The sequence below is a fragment of the Vidua macroura genome, chromosome 23 (assembly GCF_024509145.1).
Source record: "Vidua macroura isolate BioBank_ID:100142 chromosome 23, ASM2450914v1, whole genome shotgun sequence".
In the NCBI taxonomy this organism is placed as follows: Eukaryota; Metazoa; Chordata; class Aves; order Passeriformes; family Viduidae; genus Vidua; species Vidua macroura.
The window spans coordinates 1563442-1584533 of NC_071593.1; the positions used below are offsets into that span (position 1 = coordinate 1563442).

Sequence of the window (21092 nt, forward strand, 5' to 3'; positions counted from 1 at the left end):
TTCTTTGCCTGCAGAACTGTAACCCCACACTGACTGTGCTGGGGAAGCTGGGGACTGAAGAGAGACCCTCTAGGTACTTTCTCCCTCTTTCCTGTCTTTGAGAGAACTCTTATCTACACTTCCCTCTGGATTTTGTTGGCCTGGCTAACGCTCAACACTGAGCAAAACAATGAGAATCTACCTCTCCTGTTGGATATGTTTGGGGTTTTTTAAGGTTTTTTGGTTCTGACATATCTCATAGTTGAGATAGAAAATGCTATTACTCCTCAAGAAGAGCCTTGCTGTCAGAGACTCATGGAATGGTTTGGGTTGGAAAGAGCCGAGTCCCAAGCCCTGTGAGTGTGGATCCCGGGGAGGTGGGATCAGCAGATGGAAAATGTGGATCTCAAACACATGCCCACACGGCAGGTGCAACCCACTATCTTATCTTGGTGGAGCCTTCCACACTGCTCAGGTTCAGCCAGGAACAGGCTCCTGGCCCTTGTACCTTGGTCCCCAGGGCTGCAGGAGCCGGAACTGGTTTGGAATTACAGAAACTCTGTGATAGCGGCGGTTGGTTTGCCAGGTCCTGCTGCCTTTTTGGAGTGTGTGTCTCCAGGAAACAGGGAGAGAATCACAAGTATATCTGGGAAACATTTAGCTTCCTCAAAGCTGTCTGGTGTCATTAGTGATAAGCCACTGTTAGAACATGTGGCAATATATCTAAGCAATATTCAACTCAATTATCTTAAACTCATCCCCACGTTGCTGTCTCTTCCACAGAAGTGAGCTCTTCCACAGAAAACTATGTAGAACTTATCTTGTGTATATCTATATCCACAGAAATCTTTGATATGCCATTGTGTTTTTCCCATATCTTAATGTTATAATTTATTGTTTACTCTGTGCAAACTTTGCCCAACACAAAGCTCAGGATACTCCATGGTTGGTTCTTCTTCCCAAGTGTCCCCACAAGCTGGCAGGGACCATCAGTACTGCTCTGGAGCTAAAGGCACTCTGAAGGGCTTTTAGATTTTTTGGAGCACCAGCTTGCTGAGCCTATAAATACCCATCTGTTCTCAACTCATTTCATTCATGATAACTGAGCTCTGCACAGCCCTTGGCAGCACAGGCAGGGCTTGATGCTGAGCAGAGAGAACAGACACTTGGAGGAACAAAACAGGGGCTTCCCAGAAGGAAGGGCTTTAGTGGAGGCTTTTAAACGTGGCCCATGCATCTTTGCATCTCTCTGGGTTGTCAGCATTTCCACACTCCCACGTCCATTTTCTCACCATCCAGAGCTGCCAGTACTCATTTACTCTCTGACATCTGTTGCTGGCATGAAAATGGCCCAAGATGTCAAGTGGTGGCACAGGGGTGACATTTCCTGTCAATCAGTCCATGTCACCCCTCTCTTTTTGAGTTCTCTTCAGAAAGACCCTCCTTCTCAGGACCCTCTGCTTCCTGAAGCATGAGCCCCCCCGGAGCCCTGCACGCTTTATCCTGCCTGGATCACAGCAACTTCTCCAGTCCCCTCAGAGAAGCAGGATTTACATTTCAGCTGAATGAATAAGGTTTGCAGAGCTGCTCTCTGCTCATCTCCCAGGGCTGTGTGTCTGCATCCTGGCTGCCTGCTGCCAGCAGTCAGTCCCAGTGCTGCTCTTCTTCAGAAGGAATTAACACTTCCTTCATCTCACTGCAAAGCTTTGGGGAGGAAAAATGTATGTTAAGTAGGTGTCGTTGCCTTGATCTATTTTCCAGACCATGGGAATAAATACAGTGCATTCTGGTGAGCATTTTAGAAATAAAAGGAGAAAGAATGGGGAGGGAAATATTTTTTAAAGTGGCAAGAAACCAAAGATAGATTTTGCTGCAAGTACAGTGCAGTAGCATAACAGAAAAATACAAAGTGATATTTAAAGATATATAGAGATACAGGTATTTTCTTTATGGAGACCAGCTCCACCCCTGCAGCTGCCCTTGTAGGAGGTCCCTGTGAGTGTCCTGCCAGGAGAAGGACAAGCTGTGGTAGAAGAATAAAGTATAGCTGATGCAAAGGTGCTCAGCATGAAAATAGTACAAAGGCACCGTCAGTATTTTTGGCATCTCCTGGTCCATCCATAATGAAACTGGTCTGTATCCAAACAGCTTGGTTCTCTTTGCTGTAGTAGCACCAGAATCCTCAAATGAGTGGAGGATTAGGAGCCCTCAGTATAAACAGGAATTCACCTCCAAGGCCTCTGTCTCATGTCTCTCTTGATTAGTGTGGTCTTTATCTGGCTGTCAGTAAAAAACAGAGAGAAAAATGTCCTCCCACTCAGCAAATGCAGTTATAAAATCCTTCCTCATGGTTACAAAGGGGCTGATTTATTCTGTGGATTTATTTGACAGCACCTGTTAGAGACCAAGGAAGTTGTGGAGCTGCAGGGGATTATCCTGATTGCTGTTTGTTCCCATGGGAGTTTGTTCAGTGCAGTCTGAATTAATATTTGAATATTGCAGAACTGCTTAAGGAGCTCCTTCAGGGAGGCTCAGGAGTCAGCAACAAGTCAGGAATGGGCAGTTTCACAGCAGCAGCAATTAGGGATGAACTTACAGGTTTAGAGGCAGTGAGAATGCATGGCTGGAAGTCCAGGGGAAAGCAGGGATGGATCTTAGAATTGTGGAATTGGTGAGGGGGGAAAAGATCTCAAGAGACCATTGAGGCCAGTCATTCCCCCAGCACTGCCAAGGCCACCACTAACCCATGTCCCCAAGTGCTACATCCACATGGCTTTAAAATCCCTCCAAGGAAGGGAATGCCATCCTTGCCCTGTGCCAGGGCTTAACAGCCCTTTCCATGGAGAAATTTTCCCTAATATCCAGTCTAAATGTCCTCTGGCACAGACTGGGCAGTTTCCTCTTGCCCTCTCACTTGTCACCTGGGAGAAGAGACCAACCCCCCACCTGGATCCACCCTCCTGTCAGCTCTCAGAAAAGGGAACAAAATTCCCATTATGAGGGAGGGCAGATTCAAGGCAGTCAGGTACATCAATACCATAAAGCAGATGGAAAGTCTGAATTTTGTGAAATCCAATTGATTTGGCACTTCTGTGAGTCAGGCTTTTTCTTCTCCAAACACATTAAATTGTGCTTTCCCCCACTGTATTCCCAAGACTTGCAGCAAAGAATTAATTGTGGTTACAAAATGTGGATTAATTAAGTACCCTGAGGAGTTGGAAAGGCAAAAAAAGTTGCTAGTATGGCATCGCTCCTTTGTTTCACTTGTTCCCAGTGAGCAGTGTCACCTCCCCAAGGGCAGGATCAGAGGAACAAGAGCTTGGAGCAGAACTCGACTTCAGGCAGCTGCCTGGAGGAGCTGGGAGAGCTCCTCTCCCCTCAGGGCAACATCCAGGGCCTTGTGGAAGCAATTCCATCTGTCTGTTAGGCTGTGAGGTCACAGGGATGGCTTTCACACTCCTGGAATCATCAGTGGCTTCATCTTCTGTGCTCCTCATTGCTGTTGATTTGGGAGCTCCAAGAATCCCACATTAATTACATATTCAATATGTTTTTCCCTTTGGGACACAAGCAGAGGGTGCTGGCAGTGTCACTGTGTTAGAACAGAGGAAGAAACTGAAAAAGCTTTTCCAAAAAAAAAAGTGCAAACGAGGCCATTAATAACTTGCAGTTTGTTTTTGCTTTGTGGCTGACAAACCTCAAAGGCTGATGTCCCTCCTCGCTCCAGCACACACGGACTGCTCGAGCTGGATGTGCTTTGTGGGAGCCTGGGGATGCTCAGCTGCTTCCAAAGACAGAGAGAACCATTTTACAGGATTCATATTTCATAAGGCTGCTGCCCAAATTCCCATAACTGGAAACAGAGTGCCACAATTTCCTGCAGATCTACAGGAGGGATTTTCCCATTCCCCCATGGTGCCTGGTGTGTATCCTTCCACAAGGGATTCCCACATTACCTGTGGAGTGTGTAGAGTGTTCACAGCCCCCAGCTACCCAGGGCAGGGCTGAATTCCTGGGACTGCAGCTTCTCCTTCAGAAGAGCTGAGGGGACCAATGCCACATTTGAGTGACTCAGAGGTGGTCTATATTTCCATCAAATGCAGTCCAACAGAGGAAATTCACTGTTCTTTGCAGAGCCAGCCAAGCTGTGATGCCAGCACGTCTTTCTCCCGTGGAACATAGCAACTGGCATCACAGATCACCTCTGACAGATTTTCTATTCCCCCTCAGAGCACTTTGCATGTGGAAATGGGACACTTCCTGCCAGTGCAGGCGCTGCACCCCTGTTCTTTCCTGGTTTGCAGTGGGCAGGTCTGTAGCTGTTGGCTTTGCAGGCTGCTTTCCCCATCCCAGCCCTTCCTGAAGCAAAGCAGTGGGAGTTTTCCCAAAGTACTGTTTAGCTGGATTCTTCAGGAATGGCCACACAGAGCCCAGGCAGGCGAATTAAGGATAGAAAATTCAGCTTTTCATTTCCTGTCTTCTGCTGGAACACAAAGACTCATTCTGTATTATTTCTGTGCTCCCTCTGAGCTCCCATTCTGACCTTCTCTGCTAACATGGAGACAAAATCCCAGTGGAACAACCAATTAGAAGTGTTAATCAAGGGGAAGGCTGACTTTGCTGACACCTTGTGCAGATCACGTGTTTGAGATGTTGCAATTAGAGCAGCTGAATTATTGATAGGAGCTGAATGTCACTGAAATACCACGAAGGTGTTGCTGCCCTGGTGACACTGGGGGAAGGGGAGGGCTGAAACCTACTGCAAATCCCCATCAGGTGGATTTATAGGATATCACATTGCTGAGGAGAGACATGGCACTACTCCACAGCTCTTGGAATTTTCCAAATGCCCAAGACTTCTTGCCCAGACACATTATTGCCATCAGCTCATGAGGGATGAGTCAGAAGAGTTCATTGTCCCCAAAATCAGAAAAAATTCCTTTAGTTAATCTCAGGTGATCTTGTTTTGTGGGATTGGGCTGAGAACCTGGTTTGAAAACAGTAGAGATGGTAATGTTTGAGCTGCCAAATCTTGTGTATTCCTGGAGCAAGATGGGGAGAGGAAGGGTGGCAATCCCTTTGGGTGTTACAGGAGTCACCCTCTGCTTCAGGCTGGTCCTGATGCATCCTTCTGGTTATGGACACCAAACCTCATCTCAATGTTCTTGAGATTTATTTATTTTCCATAATCCCGGTGTGATCAACATGTCCAGTACTTTGGGTCTCTAGTGGCATGCTGTGCAGGGGACCTGGATCCCCTATGCTCTTTCTAGGAGCACTCCAATTCAGTGTATCAGTCCAGTCTTTATTTTTGGGATCTCTTGTCCTCCATGGCCCAAGACATTATGCTCAAATTATTTCTCAGTGATAATTATATGCACAGTTTATACTGGGTCTTTTAAAACACTTTTAAAACCATCGAATTTAAATAATTTCCACTTGGATTAGCACCAGAAAATGAGCATTTAATTGTAGCTACCTTATAAATGAGTGGCAGTCACTGGGGAGAGCATCAACAAAAAATAGTCAACAGCAGCTCCACAAACGGTTGAAAAATCAATGGAAGAGCTGTTTCCTTCAGGAGGATGGCTTGGAGTTCATTACTGGCAACAGAGGGACGTTTGTGAAGGCACATTTCCCTTGAAACTCTTTCAAGGACTCTTTTACTAATTCAGAATATTAATTCCCAGTTTTGTGCTGCCTTAGACCTCCAGAACTTGATTCCTCCATTTGCTTCCTGGGTTTTCTTGTTATATTCTGTATTTTACTCCTCTCCATCTTCCTCTTGGAATTGCTGAAGGTAAATTGAGAATAAAGCTGGCAGAGATTTTCAGCAATGGATGAATCCAGCAAAATCCAGTGCTTACTCAGAATTTTCAACATTGATCACAAAACATATCAAAGTTTGATGGAAATCACTCTTGGAAAAAACTCTTGCCTTGGTGTAGAATTGCCTGAGGGTGTCAGAGGGGAACATCCCTCAATTACCACCCCAGAAGTGACAATGACTGCATCAATCTGTTGTGGCTGAAAGATGATTGCAGGGAAAAATTACAGTCTGGCTCAAAAAATAGCACTGCAATGAAAGGAGAACTTTAACCAGTCAAGTGAGTTTTGAAATGAGAAGAAAAATAAGAATTGAGTGCCTTATTCTGTCCACAAGGACTGTGACTGTGCAAAGGGATGATGTGAAAGCAAAGCTTCTGAGCCTCAGCAGAATAAGTCTTTATTCCCTCAATTTGGCAGAGCAGAAATAGAAACATTAAAGACGAAAAATGCAAATGGCATTGTCAGGATTTCCAAAATAAATTCAGCTCGTCAATTTTTCCTCAAATATATTTTTAATTGGTTTCTCAAGGACTGCTGGCGCCCAGGATGCACCATTGCTGCAGGTGCCAAATCCAGTTGGTTAATTGAATCAATTTTTTAATAAATCCATTTAAATTATAGCTTCTGAATTATTGGATGTATTCACTGTCCTCACTTTGACATTGTTTCCTGAGGATCCAACCAGAAGAATTTTATTCCTATTCTAGCTATATTCGGCACAGCGTGTGTCAAGGTATGTTGAATGCTTTCTGTTTCCTGCTGTGCAATCTGCTCTGTCTCTGGATTTTCCAGCTCCTCTCCTCAGGCAGCATCAGGGCTTTGCCATGAGCTCTCCAAAAACTGTAGGAAAACCCAGGACATTTTCTGCAAGGCTGAGAGGTGATTGTTCAGCCTGGAAAGGAGAAGCTCCAGGGAGAGCTCAGAGCCCCTTCCAGGGCCTAAAGGGACTCCAGGAGAGCTGGAGAGGGACTTGGGACAAGGGATGGAGGGACAGGACACAGGGAATGGCTTCCCACTGCCAGAGGGCAGGGATAGATGGAATAGTGGGAAGAAATTCTTTCCTGTGAGGCTGGGCAGGCCCTGGTACAGGATGCCCAGAGCAGCTGTGGCTGCCCCTGGATCCCTGGCAGTGTCCAAGGCCAGGCTGGACAGGGCTTGGAGCAGCCTGGGATAGTGGAAGGTGTCCCTGCCCATGGCAGGGGTGGAATTGGAGGATCTTCAAGGTCCCTTCCAGCCCAAACCATTCTGGATTCTGTGGATGCCCTCTGTCATGCAGGATGTAGCCAGAGTCAGAATTAAGGCTTTCACTGGCATGTGGGAATATCTGTGACCGGAGAAGCCTGCCAGTTTGGCAGAGCTGACTGGATTTTGAGGGATAGCCTGGCAGAGCTTGGGAGCCCTGCAATCCATCAGCCTGTGCCACCATTTGGGCTGTGTGGGTTCTGAGGCAGCATCCAGAACTGAGGAGTTTTTGGAAAGCAGCAGGGACATTTGAGCTTCTTCCCTTCTGCACCGACAGCTCCCAGACCTGGCAGTTCAGTTCAGAGCAGGGCTGGACTCCAGTGCTTGTCCTGGACAACACATTCACTGTAGCTTTGGGAAAGGGAGAGTAAAAATAACCATACCCAGACGGGCTGAGCTGGCTCTGCCTTTTGGTTTCACTCTGTGTGTGACACCTGGGGCAGGTGAGAGCTCCTGGGAGGTGAGCTGTGATTATCCACTGAGCTCCAGAACCTTCAGCTCACTCCAGGAACTCCTTCACCCCCCATACAATACCATTTGCTGTGAAAACAGACAGTATTAGCCAAAAGGGAATCCTGAAGGATCCGCTCCAAGGTTGTTGCTGCTTCTGCTGAAATAACCAAGCTCTGCAGAGGTCTTTGAACTTGAGGGGATCTTTTGCTGTGGAATAAAGTTGCTCTGTGGACTTGATGGGCTTAAAACACATCAAAGCAGTGAAATTCTCAGGTGTATGAGTGACCTGTGCATTCCCCACACTGCTTGCCTCCACAGTGATTCCCTGTGAATCCATGGGGGTTTGGTGAGGGGGAGCAGGAGGAAGGACCAGCTGAGCTGCCCTGTCCTTCCCCTGCCCACAGGGAGCAGAGGGGTGAGGGACACTCAGCTGAGCTCTGGCAGTTCCATAGCCCTGCAGAGCATTTGGAGCAATGTGCACTCCTGTGTTGGCTGCTTGGGATGGGTGGAGGAGCTTTTATTGAAGGACACTGGACGGGATCTGAAGGGTCTTGGCTCTGGAGTGAGCAATGAAGTGTTACCTTGCTGTGCTGAGCTTGTCCCTGTGACGTCATTGTGACATCAGTGTTGTGATATCAGTGTTGTGACTGAGTCGTGCCTGTGCCTGAGTCAGTGGCAGAGCCAGGATTGTGGGGAATGTCTCTTTTCCCCTTGCCCTTCCTCTGCCCTTCCCTTGGCAGCAGCCGCTCCAGGACATGCTGTGTTCCTGGCGGTCAAACCGGAGAGAAGCAGGATTCTTAATCCTCTGTATCCAACAGAAACACTTCCCTGGCACTTTAATTGTCACAACTGATTGTTCTCAGGGACATTCTTGATACTTTTGGGTGGATTTGCACTTGAAAATCTTTCCAAATGTGCTGAGCTGATTGGCTGATGGATCCCCCTTGGCAAAGCCATCAGCTTTGTCCTCTGGAGATCCCCAGTGTGGCACTGGAGTCCTGCAGCAGCAGAGCCAGAGGCAGCTGGCTCGTGGCTCCCAGTGAGTCAAAGCAACCATAAAGTCAAATGGTTGACTGGGATCAGTCAACCAAATATGTCTGGGGCAAGTCACCTAAACAATCCCAATAAATCCACCCCACTGCTTTCCTTACAACAAGCAAAAATGTATTTGCTCTGGTGCCAAGCACATTTCCTTTTGTCCTAAATTCCCCCTGCACTTTGTTCTGACAAATATAAAAATAGTTCTTTATTTGCCTTTTAACTTTTTATTGACAATGTTGTAGGTGTTCCCCTCCCGTCTCCAGCACCTCCTGCCCAGCAGAGGAATTCAGGCTTTCAGACTGAAGATGAAAACAGGCTTTAGTGAGCTGGAATTGCTGGGTTTTCCCACCAGGATGGCTTTAAAAAGGCAATGCAGTTTGTTTCCTCTTCTTTTGCTGGTGGCTCAGTGTAGCAGAGAAGTCTCCTCCCTCCTCTTGCACTTCTCAGAGGTTGCTCTGGTCCAGCTTTATGGAATCCTCTCCTGTGCTATTGTAGAGACAGGAGTGACTTTCCTTGGAAGAGACTGAGCAGAGCTGCAAGAGGGACAGACTCTCATGAGGTCTCAGCTTTTCTTTCAGCTGCATGAGCTCCTCAGAATGGCTCATACCCAGCATCTCTCAGGGATTGTGGTGCTCAGGGAAGAGGAATTCCCTGTTGTTTTAGTGGAAGCTGCTGGATACTGACGAGTAATGAAAATCAGTCCTTAGGGTGGCAAAGGAAATCTGTTCTCTCTGACTAATGACTTGGTAACAACAGGCTGATCATTCCCAAGGCAGGCCAGGCAGATGGTGTGACTGGAGAGGTTCTGAATGCAGCAAACCAAGAGCCTTCAGCCCCTGCTCCCAGAAACTCCAGTTCCTTCCTGTCTGTGCCTACCTTGCCCAAGGCCGTGCTCATTCCTTCCTCCAGCCCCCCTGATTGAGAAGAAAAAGGGTTGCACTTTTCCAGAGGGCAATGTCCACAGCTCCCAGTCCTTCCATGGTTAATTATTTTAATTAACTAATCTGTTCAAAACATCCAGAGTCCATTGAACCATCTGGATGGATTCAAGTCACATATTTGTATTCCTGATGTGCTGATTAAATCCTTCCGTTTGCTCCAAGCCCTCAGTGCAGCCAAACATGCCCCTCCAAAGCTGCTTCACACAAACAGCTCAGGGGGTTGGATTTGTGGGAAAAAGGTTGTCTTTAGCTTTGGGAGAGGTGTGCTGGGAACCCTGGTGCTGGCACAGCCATGAATCCCACTGTGGGTTGGGTTGGGAGGGACCTTAAAGCCCATCCAGTGCCACCCCCTGCCATGGACTTGCCACTATCCCAGGCTGCTCCAAGCCCTGTCCATCCTGGCCTTGGACACTTCCAGGGATGGGGCAGCTGAAGGATTGCTCTGGCACCAGGCAGGAGCAAGCAGGAGATGAGCAGAGAGTCCAGGGCTGGGGTCTTAACAGAGTTCTGTGAAAAGCTCTTACCATCATCATCCCTTTCTGGGGGTGTCATCCCTGTGTCTGGGAAGCAGGAATCCTGGGACTGAGGTTATGGGTATTCCCTGCCATGGAAATTCTCTAATTACTAGCTAGGCTTGGGAAAATAAAAGGCCAAGACAACTCTCTGTCTGGGTCAGGAAGATTTAAACTGCTAAAAATTGGATTTACCAGAGAGGCTGAAGTATCTGGGGATGCCATTGGTACATCAAGTGCTTGGGACACCTGGAATGGGAAAAGAATTTCAGCCTCTCCAGCCACGTGGCCTTTAGCATCAAGAACAATCACGTGCAGAGGAGATTTCCTCTCCTCCTGTGCCCTGATTGGAAGGAAACTTTCCAACATCCATCTCAGAAGGGGTTATCTTGTCGTGGAATTCATTTTACAATAAAACTGTCTGGGTTTTTATATGTACTATCGACCTTTATTTGGTATATAAACCCATTACTTCTGGGCTCCCCGTTTTATACAGGATGGATCAGTGCAGCTTCCAGCTGAGAATCTCAGCTTGGAAGTTGTGTGAGGTTTAATGACTCTGTCCTAATTTAAATAAAATAATCTTGGCTTTTACAAGGGAGTTGAGGCACCTGGAGGACACCTTTAGCAAGAGCAGGCAACTGAACTAAGAGAACTCTCCTGCCTGGGTGTCTCTCCCCATGGCAGAGCTCCTCCTTTACCCTCCTGGCATCCAGGATTTGGGGGATGGAACTCGGCCAGGCCCAGGATTTTAAACCTCTCAGAGGAAAAGTCATCCAGCACCAGAGTGTGCCCCAAACACTGCAGCCACTTCAGGCTGGTCAATGGACAGCTGCACTTACCCAGTGGTGATTCCACCACTCCTGGAAATGTTCAAAAAACGTGAATGTGGCACTTCAGGACATGGGTTAGTGGTGGCTTCGGCATGATGGACTTGATGACCATAAGCATCTTTTCCAACCTTAACAATTCCATGATTCTGTGATTTTTTTCCCACCTCATTCTTTCCATCTGTCAGAGCCAAACCCAAGTGTCTCGATGGTGGTGGCTGTTGGGATGAAGGACTTGGCTGAGCTGGATTCCCATGGGTTCCCCACTCACAGAATCCTTGCTCCCTGCAGGTAAACGGCCACCTGGACTATATGAAGCAGATGGACACAATCCTAAAAGCTGTGGGCATTAAAACCAAGGAATGCCAGCTGGAAGAGAAGGGCAGTGGCAGGCTTTTTTCCCCTCAAGCCAAGAAATCTCAGCGGGCAGCTGGCAACAAGGCTCAGGGAGAGGAAAACACCAGGAAAGAGGAGGATGAGGCTGGGAGTGAGGCTCTCCCAGCCAGCTGTGCTCACCAGCAGAATTCCTCCAGCTCTGCCCTGGGAGAACCCTTGCCTCCCTGCCCAGACTGCTCACGCAGCACAGACAGCAAGGACCAGGCAGTGGGGAAGGGAGCAAATTAGGGCAGAGCCGCTCAGCCAGCACAAAACCGCTGTCAGCACATCCGTGGTACTGGGATTCCCAGAGGATGGAGCTGGCGGAGCTGCAGCTGCAGTTTCCAGCCCCTCCAGAGAAAAGTGTGGCACTGGCCGGCACTGGATCAAAGCGCTTGGAGCAGCCGCCCACGGCACCTCCCCGACACAAGAGAGGGCTGATTCCTGCCAGAGTCTGGAATCCTGAGTCTGCTCCTCAGGAATCCAAGACAGATCCCATCCAAATCCTTACAGGAAGCAGCTGCACCCCTCAGCACCGTGTCCCTGCTGTGACTGGGGGACGCAGGTGGCTCTGAGGGGATTTTAGGCACTTCACAGAAAGGGATTCATTGCTAGGAAATTAAAACCATTTTTCCACTGGAGATGAATTTGGTTTGAGGATCTCAGGTGTGTTCCGGGCTCTAGCTGCCCCACTCCAGAGAGATCCTCATCTGCTCTCCAGCTCCACTGACCAGGAGCAGAAAGGCTTGGTCTGCCAGGCTTCTTTCCCCCACCTGCTGCAGGTTTGCTGCCAGGGCTTGGGCACTTTCCCATCTCCAAGATGGTTTCCTTGTCTCCAGGCTGGGCTGGTGGGTGCTGGAGGCCCTGTTCCTGTTAGAAACATGTTTGGGACCCTGGGTGAAAGCAGCAGGAAAACCAAGGGGGTTTTGGATGGTTTATGAAAATTCCTCCTGGGTTCTCCAAACCAGCAATCCAATGAGACTTTCCTTTTGTGTCCCACAGACATCTCCAGCCTTAAAAGCCCCATCCAGACATATTTTTAATTGGCTTAGAACAAAACCAATACTTGGCACAGGATAAACATGGATCTGTTTGATTTCTACTTCATTCCATAAAAGTGAGTTGGCTCCACTCTCTTCATCCCCAGTCTCAGAGCAGAGGGAAGGACCCAGCTCCACATCCCCTGCCAGCACAGCTCCAGAGCCTTGTGGGAATGATCCACATCTTCCATAAAAGCCCCTTTTCTGGCCAGTTTTGCTGCTGAGCCCAGGCAAGTGCATCAGCAGGAGTGTGGCAGGTGGGTAACCCCACTCTGTGGTTTTATGCCACAAGGGAGGGTTCAAACTCTCCCACCCCCATCTGGGGGGGTCCTGTTGACTCATGAGAGGGAAAATACTGGGATTGCACCTTCCAATTTTGGTTCAAACAGGGTTCTCCCCCTCCTCCTCCCCACTGACACAACAGCCATGTTAATCCCCCCTCCCATTCCCAGCTTCCTACAAACCTTACCTGCAGATCATTCCTCATGGAGTCAGACACAGCTGGGTTTGGGGGTGACCCAGCAAAGCACCGTGGTTTGGATACAGTGCCTGACAATTCCTCTCCCTAAATTCAGCATCCCAGGGGATTCAGACCTGCCCAGCTCTGACCTGGAGTGGTGCCTCACTGTGGAGCTGGGAGGGACTGGCTGTGGGATCCCACAGGGATGGGGCTGTTCAGCCAGCTGCTGTTGGTGCCCTTGGCTGCAGGGTTGGGATGGAATTCCTCTGCTCATCCAAGGGTTTGTCCACAAGCAAACACCTAATTACACAGAACTGCCTGCATGAGACAGTAAGGAATTATTGCTTTTCAATGTTTGGCTTGAAGAGGTGACTCTCCCTCTCTCTCTGTCCATCTCCCAAGGCTGATTTGGTACCTAACAAACTTCCAGACTCCACAGTACCTTTTTCTGCTCCTTTTTAATTTGGATTGTAGTCCAAGCTTGTATTTATATAAAGCCATTGTGGGAAGATGCACATCTTGATCTGAGTGCTCAACACCAGCCCCAAGATCCATCTGTAGCAAAATGCATTGAACAGTTTGAGGTTTGAGCCTGAGCTTGGCCCTCAGCGTGTCCCGGTCACTCATCCCTGGCTCCCAAGGGATTTGTGGCAAAGAAATGCTGGCTTGGTCATACAAACTCCTGTTCAGTTCTGGAACATCCATGGGCAACATGGAGAGAAAACTGGAAGTGGCCTGGCGTGTGGCTGCTTCTCCCTGCATCCTGTATCCATGGGAAGCTCTGTGTCCATTTAGGTATCAAGGAGTTCCAGGAGAACAGTCTTGGAATTAGGCAGTAGGCTTGGAGTGAAGGGTCCAGGGAGGCCACAGCAGCCAACTGCCAGCCCAAAGGCACTTGAGAAAGAATTTACTAAAATAATTTGCTTTATTGATTTTTTTAAAGTGCCCACTTTGTCACATTTACTCAGTGTTCCATTTGCTTATGGCTCTGGGAAAGGGGGGGGGGGGCATTGTCATTTAAAATACAATATTCCTTTAGATTCTTATTTAAAGGGGAGAAAAGTGTATTTTCTATCTGCATCATCGAGGACATGATGGATTGTCGGAGGGAAGCGAGATGGTCCTGCCAGGAGTGGGAAGCTGTGGGATGGAAACTGTGGGAGGAGCTGATCCCATTGCTACTGCGAGACACGCATGGAGCCAGTGTGAGTCGCACCCCACACCCCCACTGAACATCCAAACATCAGTGTTGGACATTCTGCACCAAATTCAGCCCCTGCAGTGCAGCTCTGTGTGACAAGCCACGGCTGAGCTGGAGTACACTGTGTGACAGGAACCTGAGACAGACACGACTCCAGTGAGGAGATCCAGCCCCAGCTCCAGGAAGATGTGATGTTCTGTGGGCTGAAGCAGCCCCAAACCTCAGTGTTCCTGCTGAAGCAGCCATGAGCCACAGGACGTGTTTTCCACCACTCCCCTCAGTGCACTTGGAGGAGATCTGCTGAGCTCTGTGTGTGCAAAACCAAGCCTTGGTTTGAGGTTAGGGACACAGAGAGTCTGGAATCTGAGGTTCAGACTCACCAGAGATGGAAAGGCCACAGGAATGGTTAGGGGATGGTGGTGGTGAGCACAGGAGGGATGAAAGAGAGAGAGACAAAGCAGGTTAATTCAGCAGCAACACCCAGCTTTGCACGGTTTGATCCTCCTTGTGATAGCACCCGGGGCCACCATCCCTTCCATGAGCTGCACCGTGTGCAGGAACAGGGAATTTGGGAGATGGCTTGTGGCAAATTAGCTCCCAGATGGTTTGTGATAGGCTCCTGGGATCCTTCCTAGCACACAGAGCTCTGTGTGCCCGCTCAGGCCACGGGGGTGCCGAGCTGCAGCTCCGTGTCCGGTGGCTCCGCATCCCAAAGGCTGATGGAGCGGGCGCCGGGGCCCCGCGGGGCCGGGAGCAGCCTGGGCTCACTCCCCGGTGCCCCAGAGTCGATGGAGTCGGTCTCAGCCTGCAGGGTGAGGACGTTCTTGAGGGACGTGGCAGCGCGGGGCCCGCTGTTGGAATTCCTCATGGACAGGGAGATGGCGCTGGGCCGGGGCTCCGCGGAGCGGCGGCAGCAGGGCAGGAATTTGCCCATGGCCCTCTTGAAGTCCCTCATGAAGAGCGGGTAGATGATGGGGTTCATGGTGCTGTTGCAATAGCCCAGCCAGGTGAGCACATCGAAGAATCCAGCTGGGACGCAGTCACAAACTGCCTGGGGGGACACAGCAGGGATTAGAAGCCTCCCACCCAGGCACACCAACATTCCCCTTTCAGAGGAAACCTTCAAATCCCTGTTGAAGGGGTTTTTCCTTGCTGTTGCTCCCTGGAGAATTGCATCCTTGGTCCTGGAGGTCCAGCAAGACCTTCTGGTGCCTCCAGCTGAACCCAGCTGGATTCCAAAGGGAAAACTTCTGGAAACCCGACATAAAGCCCCCACAGGCTCTTACCTGAGCTACATTGGTGATGAAGAAGGGCAGCCAGGCCACGAAGAACATGCCCAGGAGGATGCCCAGGGTCAGGCTGGCCTTCAGAGCCTTCTTGCTGTGCTTGTTGGTGAACCTCCTGCTCTCGCTGCCGGCCAGGGGCTGGCTTGGGGCATGTGGGACCTGTGGCCAGAGACAGGGAGTGGTGGGCAACTCTCCTGGGCACCAGCACTGGCCTCTGCCCAAGAAAAGTGGCATTTGGTGCTCCAGATCCTGCAAAAAGCCTGCCAGTAATTCCCTTCTCCAAGGGGCAGGAGCTGGGCACACACCGCGAGCCCTGAAGCACAAATTAGGAAGGGGTAGCAATAGAAACCCTCAACACTGAGAGTATGATTTTATTTACTGCAAAATAGTGTGTTTGTCATTAGGCTGCTCTTTAGAGAAAAACCCAGCTCAGTCCATGTGAGGATAAAGCCTACCCTAAGCAGGCAGCTCCAGCTGCTGATTACAGCAGCAAACTAATTATGGTTTTAAAAGGAAGATATGAAACGTTTCAGCCTCCAAACACCATAACCCAGTCCTTCATCCCCTCCTGCAATCTAAAATTAAGTGATTATCTTAGCCCTCCCCTGTACTTAAAGGATGCCCTGTTGCAATTCAGCTTTCAGCCCAAAAAGAGAACAAAAATCTCTAAAATTAGATGAAGATGAAAAAGGTTAAAAGATGAATCTGAGGGTTCCCTGGCTGACACATTGTTCCTCAACCAATTTGGGTCTTCAAGGAATCTTTTGGGCCGCAGCTGAATGACAGGGGGATGGATGCTGCTCTTGCATGGCACAGCATAGCCCCTGAACATCCCCTGACTCTGTGGAGTCCAAAAACCTGGCATCCTATGAGAAAATAAACACTTTATGATATTGTGTGTTTATTCTTTAATTCTCCTTTTCCTTTTGATCGTCTGGTGCAGCTTATCATGTGTGGGAGAGCTGGCCAGAGTCCTGGCTCTGCTCTTGGAGAGAACAAACTCAATCAAGGTATTCAAAGGCAATTAAGTTTGCCTTTTCCCTGTAGGATATGAGGTCAATAAAGCCTATTACAGGGAATTAAAGCTGTTAGATTTAGTGGCAATTACCTTCTCCTGGAGAAATACAAACAAGTGCAGCCACGTTTTTGTTATAAAACCCACACACTCCGGTTCCACCGGCAAGCACACGAGGAGGGGTTTGGCAGCTCCTGTTATAGAGCAGGTAACAAAAATAGAAGCTTCTGTTCAAAACAAGGTGCTCTCGGGAATCTGGCATTTGCTGTTAGTTAAAATCCTTCTCCCCCATATGTCTCACACCCACCATGGCCAAGATTTATGAGTGGAAAGTCAGATAAGATTAAACCCCTCAGGGATGACGCCAGCCAAGAGAGGGGGAAACTGCATTTATTTTGCACTGCTGAGCATTTTTGCCTGAATCTTATTTATTTCTCTGCTTCTGCTCGCGCTGTTTCTGTTCTTACGAGCAGCTTCAGAGCTCTCCATTGCTGGGACAAGGCATGGGGCACCTCAGAGGATGTCAGGGAGGTGGATGTTGCCCAAAATCTCACTCCCTGCAGTTGTCAAAGCTGGCTCCAACCCCAACGCCATCCAAGAGGCAGAAACAGCCCGGGCACCCAAATTGAGGGGTCTGCCAGAGCAACGTCCCTGTGGGCGCCTTACCTGTGGCGTGGCCTCGTCGGTGGTGGCCACGTTGGAGGCCAGGGAAGCCACCTGCACGGCCTGCTTGCGCGCTGCCAGCAGGATGCGGCAGTAGGTGAAGGAGATGGCGGCGGACGGCAGGAAGAAGGTGAGGCAGGAGGCCACCAGGGCGTAGGGCAGGCTGACCAGCAGCCGGCACTGGTCCTCGTCCTCCCGGCCGGTGACGTTCAGGGGCCGCACCTCGAACTCCAGCTCGTGCCACCCCATCTTGATGGGCAGGAAGGAGGCCAGCGCAGCCAAGGTCCAGGTGGCCAGGATGAGCACCAGGGCCCTGCAGGACGTCATGCGCAGCTTGTACCTGAGCGGGGACGTGATGAGCAGGTACCGGTCCAGGCTGATGACGCACAGGTTGAGGATGGAGGCACTGCAGCACATGACGTCGAAGGAGGCCCAGAGGGAGCAGAAGTCTCCCCGCAGCACCCAGCGGCCATAGAGCTGGTTGAGCATGGCCGGGGGCATCACCACCAGCCCCACCATCAGGTCCGACATGAAGAGGGACACCAAGAAGTAGTTGGAGGTGTTGCGGAGGGAGCGCTGAGTGATGATGAGGAGGATGAGGAGGAAGTTGCCCGCCGTAGTCAGCAGGATGATGAAGCAGAGGAAGGCGGCCACCCAGCTGCTGCCCACAAGCAGGGAGTGCTCCCCCAGCACACTGGCATTGGGGGCCCCCAGGTCCCCCTCCATGAGGAGCTGGGGGCAGGGCTGGCTCTGGGCTGGGGACCTTCTCCAGCGTGGTCTGTGCTACGTGATCATCACCAGGGCCGGGGAAGGAAGATCATCTCCCTCCACTCTGTGTCTGTCCTCCCTTCTCCTCTCCTCCTCCTGTCCCTCTCTTCCCCCGCTCTCTCTCTTCACTGGCACTCAGGGCAGGGTGACATTCCCAGGAGCCGATCAGCAGGACCAAGGTTCCCTCCCCATTACTCACAGCAGTTCCTGTGAATCCCCCTGCTCTGGGATGTCCCTGGATCCTGCTTCTGGACGCTGGGGACGAGCCGGATGGCAGGGTTCTCAGGATGCCAGGGATGGCAGGATGCTCTGGATACCCTGATGCTCTGGATGCACTGGACCAAGGAATAATGCAACACCGAGATGCTCTGGATGCTCTGCACTCAGTATACTTCAGATGCTGGGGATGCTCTGCATCCCAGGATATTCCAGATGCCACGGCTGCTCTGTACCCAGGATACCCTGGATGCTGGGGATGCTCTGGACTCCAGGATGCTCCAGATGCTGGGGATGCTCCGGCCCCCCGAGGTTCAGCTGCCGCCCCGCAGCTGAGCTGGGCTCCCTGCAGAGCTCTGTCCCCGGGGTCCCAGAGCTCCTCCGCTGCTGCAGCCAGAGCCGTCAGGAGCAGCAGAGCAGCCTCAGGCGAGGACCGGGATGTTCCCAGCCAAGCCCGCCAGGGAGGAGGAAGATCCGGAGTGTAGAAGGGATTTCTCCCACGGCAGAGGAGCGTCCAGCCCACAGGGAGGTGTGGGAGTGTGTGTGTGCAGGTGCCAGCCTGACTTTCACCTGCTGCTGTGGATGCACACAAAGGATGCAGAAATGCCGATCGAGGAGGTGGGGCTGGGGGGGGGAGAGGAGGAGATAAAATGAAGCGCTAATGAAAACAGGGATCTGGGCTAAACTCCACAAAGTGGCAGCCAGAGAGTTCCCGTTTCTGCCTTAAAGAGACAGCCCCGTGCTCTGCCATCTGTGCCAGTGCTGGAGCCCTGGCTGGGGGCACCTGGCATTTGGGCCAGCAGGTCAGTGGCCAAACCCAGCCAGCATCTCTGAGTTCCAGGCTCTGTCCTCCACACCGGGCAACAAAAAGCAAAATTTTGCAAAGTCAAATAAAAAAACAACAAACAGCTGCACACAACAGCCCTCAGGCAGCAGCCAGAGGACTCCTGGCAGATATTCCAGCAATCTGCAGCCAGGGATGGAGGAGCAGAGACAGGGGAGAGCCTGGGCCCTCTGCTGCTGGGGTATTTGGACCGGCCTCGGGGCAGCCCAGCTCCCTGCCTGAGGGGAAATCCTGGGTGGACCCACAGCAAGCTGCCCTTTAGCAAGTTGGAGGCAACATGTGAGAGGAGCCAGCTCAGAAAACCCTTCTGAGTCTCTTTGCTGCTGGGAATTCCACAGTGCCACCTCCACACTCAGGGCACACTCCTCAGGGTGCTGGGCAGGGACTGCTTGGGGTTTTTGAATTACCCAGCTGCCCAAAGGTGGGGTTTTCCCAAGAAATGGCTGTGATGTCTGTTGGGGGAGACCAGGACTGAGGGCAGTGGCTCCAGCACAGACCAGAGCTGAGAGTGTGCTCCCGGTACTCACCCTGTGCTCCCAGGGCCAGGCACTGCCAGCTGCTGCCTGTTCCTCCCCAAGTGCCCACTGAAGCTTCCCTTAACAGGCCTCCCTGGGCAGTTGTGCTGCAGATGTGTGGGTGAGAGCCAGCTGTGCACGCCGCAGCCCCAGCCGCCCACCCTGGGACAGAAATCGGCCTCTTTACCACGTCCTGCTTTTCCAATCACCTTTCCAACAAATTTGTTGTGCTTTTCCCAGTGCCTGAATGGGCATTCCAGACCTGGAAACCATCTGTGAGCAAGGCACGGGGAGGTGGAAGGCAGGGAGACCCAGCCCAAACACACGCAGGATCCCCCCAGGATCTCTGTGTTAGGCTGCCACTGAGAAGCAGCTGCTGCCACTTGTGCCAGGACAGGCTCTGCCCTCCCTCTGCTTCGCCAGGACCCTCTCCTTGGATGCTCCCAGCCAAACCTCCCTGGTCACCTCAGTGTCACAGTGTGCTGGCAGCAGTCCCAGGGCAGCACACACTGCAAGGCTCTGATTGCAGCAGGAGGCTTCCTTAGGAAAGCCTTTGCCCCAGGAAACCCTCACCTCCCATCTGTGCTGGGAGCAGAGAGAAACCCCACCCCGAGCCCACCCTGAGCAGCCTCCCCAGGCAGGAGAAGTGAAGGCAGCAGCACAGATTTATCCCAGATGGATGCACAGTAAGGAAGTGAGGCCACAGTGCAAAGCCAGCCTTCCTTCTCAGCCCTGCTGCAGGGCTTAGGAACATCCCAGATTGTCTCCAGGGCTTTTGCTTCTGAGGAGGAGATTGGATCAGAACCACGGAGTCACAGAATGGTTTGGGTGTGGAGGGGCCTTAAAGCTCATTCCATTCCCAAATCCTGCCATGGGCAGGGACACCTTCCACTACCCCAGGTTGCTCCAAACCCTGTCCAGCCTAGTCTTGGACACTTCCAGAGATCCAGGGGCAGCCACAGCTGCTCTGGGCAGCCTCTTCCCAACATCCACAGCACGTCCTCCACACATGGGAGGTTTTGTACGCTTGGTTTGGATGTGTTTGCTGGAGCAGTGAATCTGAACTGATTGAAACAAAATGTGTTTTAAAAAAAACATGCGTTAAAATGAAGACCAAATCCTACAATTGTCCCTGCAAAAGCTTCTCTGTGCTGGCAGCTGTCCTGGCCTGTCTGTGCTCTCTCCCTGTGCTGCATTTCTGGACACATCTGCAGGGATAATGGACTCCACCAGCTCTGCTCTCCAGAACCACTAGCAGGGAAAGCAAACCAGGTTGTCAACAGCCACCCAAGTGTCAACATGGCAAAAAACAAGGGTGAGACAGAGTCAAACTGGGAGCTGAGAGACTTTGGTGAGTCTCCAGGCAGTCCAGAGCTGAACACAGAAACATCCAATTGTGCAATGCTCTCTCGAGATCTCCTTCCAGGCTGTAGCTGGGATGGCTCCTTGGGTTTGAATTTGGGCAGAGCCTGGCTAACTACCTCGATTTATGGCTTCATCTGCACACCAGCCCTCCACTGCCTGCCTCTGCTGGAGCTCAGCTTGTGTGGAATGGAGGTGAAGATGTCCTGCTCCAAACACCTTGAACTGCAGCTCCTGGAGTTTACAGAAACAGCCCCCTGTTAAATCCAGCTCATTTCCACTGTAACCAGTAAAAGGGCCCCATGATGGTGCTCAGTGATCACCACAGGTTTCTCCACCTTTGCCTGGCTCTCAGATAAAGCTCTCTTCCTTGGGATGACACTTCACAGCCTAAAAACATTACGGTAACACACAGAGCACCTCTAGCCCTGCCAGGCCCTCCCTGGTCAGCCCAGCCCCTCTGCTGTGGCAATTCCTGCCTAATGCAAACCCTCCCCACTTCCCAAAGCACAGACCTGCT

General features: G+C 51.0%; 2 protein-coding genes across 5 annotated transcripts in view; one reads left to right on the forward strand and one right to left on the reverse strand.

Annotated features, from left to right (window-relative positions):
* The window catches only part of TMCO4 (transmembrane and coiled-coil domains 4), a 39974-nt gene extending 25221 nt beyond the window's left edge, over window positions 1–14753 (forward strand). For 3 of the 4 annotated variants that reach the window (XM_053997468.1, XM_053997471.1, XM_053997469.1), the window contains exon 14: window positions 11119–14753. In XM_053997468.1, coding sequence (XP_053853443.1) covers window positions 11119–11451 — 333 coding nt within the window. In that variant the 3' untranslated portion in view covers window positions 11452–14753. The remainder of the gene's footprint in view (window positions 1–11118) is intronic. The other variant, XM_053997470.1, reaches the window with a different exon arrangement.
* On the reverse strand, window positions 14562–17593 carry HTR6 (5-hydroxytryptamine receptor 6). Its single transcript, XM_053997473.1, has 3 exons — window positions 16871–17593; window positions 15190–15348; window positions 14562–14954 (listed from the first exon to the last, which is right to left on the reverse strand). The coding sequence occupies exons 1-3, from the start codon at window positions 17591–17593 to the stop codon at window positions 14562–14564; spliced, it is 1275 nt and encodes a 424-aa protein (XP_053853448.1).
* Window positions 17594–21092: the final 3499 nt, after the last annotated feature.

What these genes read in the sequence shown, in the direction of transcription:
- HTR6 (XM_053997473.1), bottom strand. Translation starts at nt 17,593, where the DNA reads ATGGAGGGGGACCTGGGGGCCCCCAATGCCAGTGTGCTGGGGGAGCAC. An exon ending in CCGACGAGGCCACGCCACAG is followed by an intron (nt 15,349 to 16,870) that starts GTAAGGCGCCCA and finishes CTCTGGCCACAG; the next exon opens with GTCCCACATGCCCCAAGCCA. An exon ending in TCATCACCAATGTAGCTCAG is followed by an intron (nt 14,955 to 15,189) that starts GTAAGAGCCTGT and finishes GTGTCCCCCCAG; the next exon opens with GCAGTTTGTGACTGCGTCCC.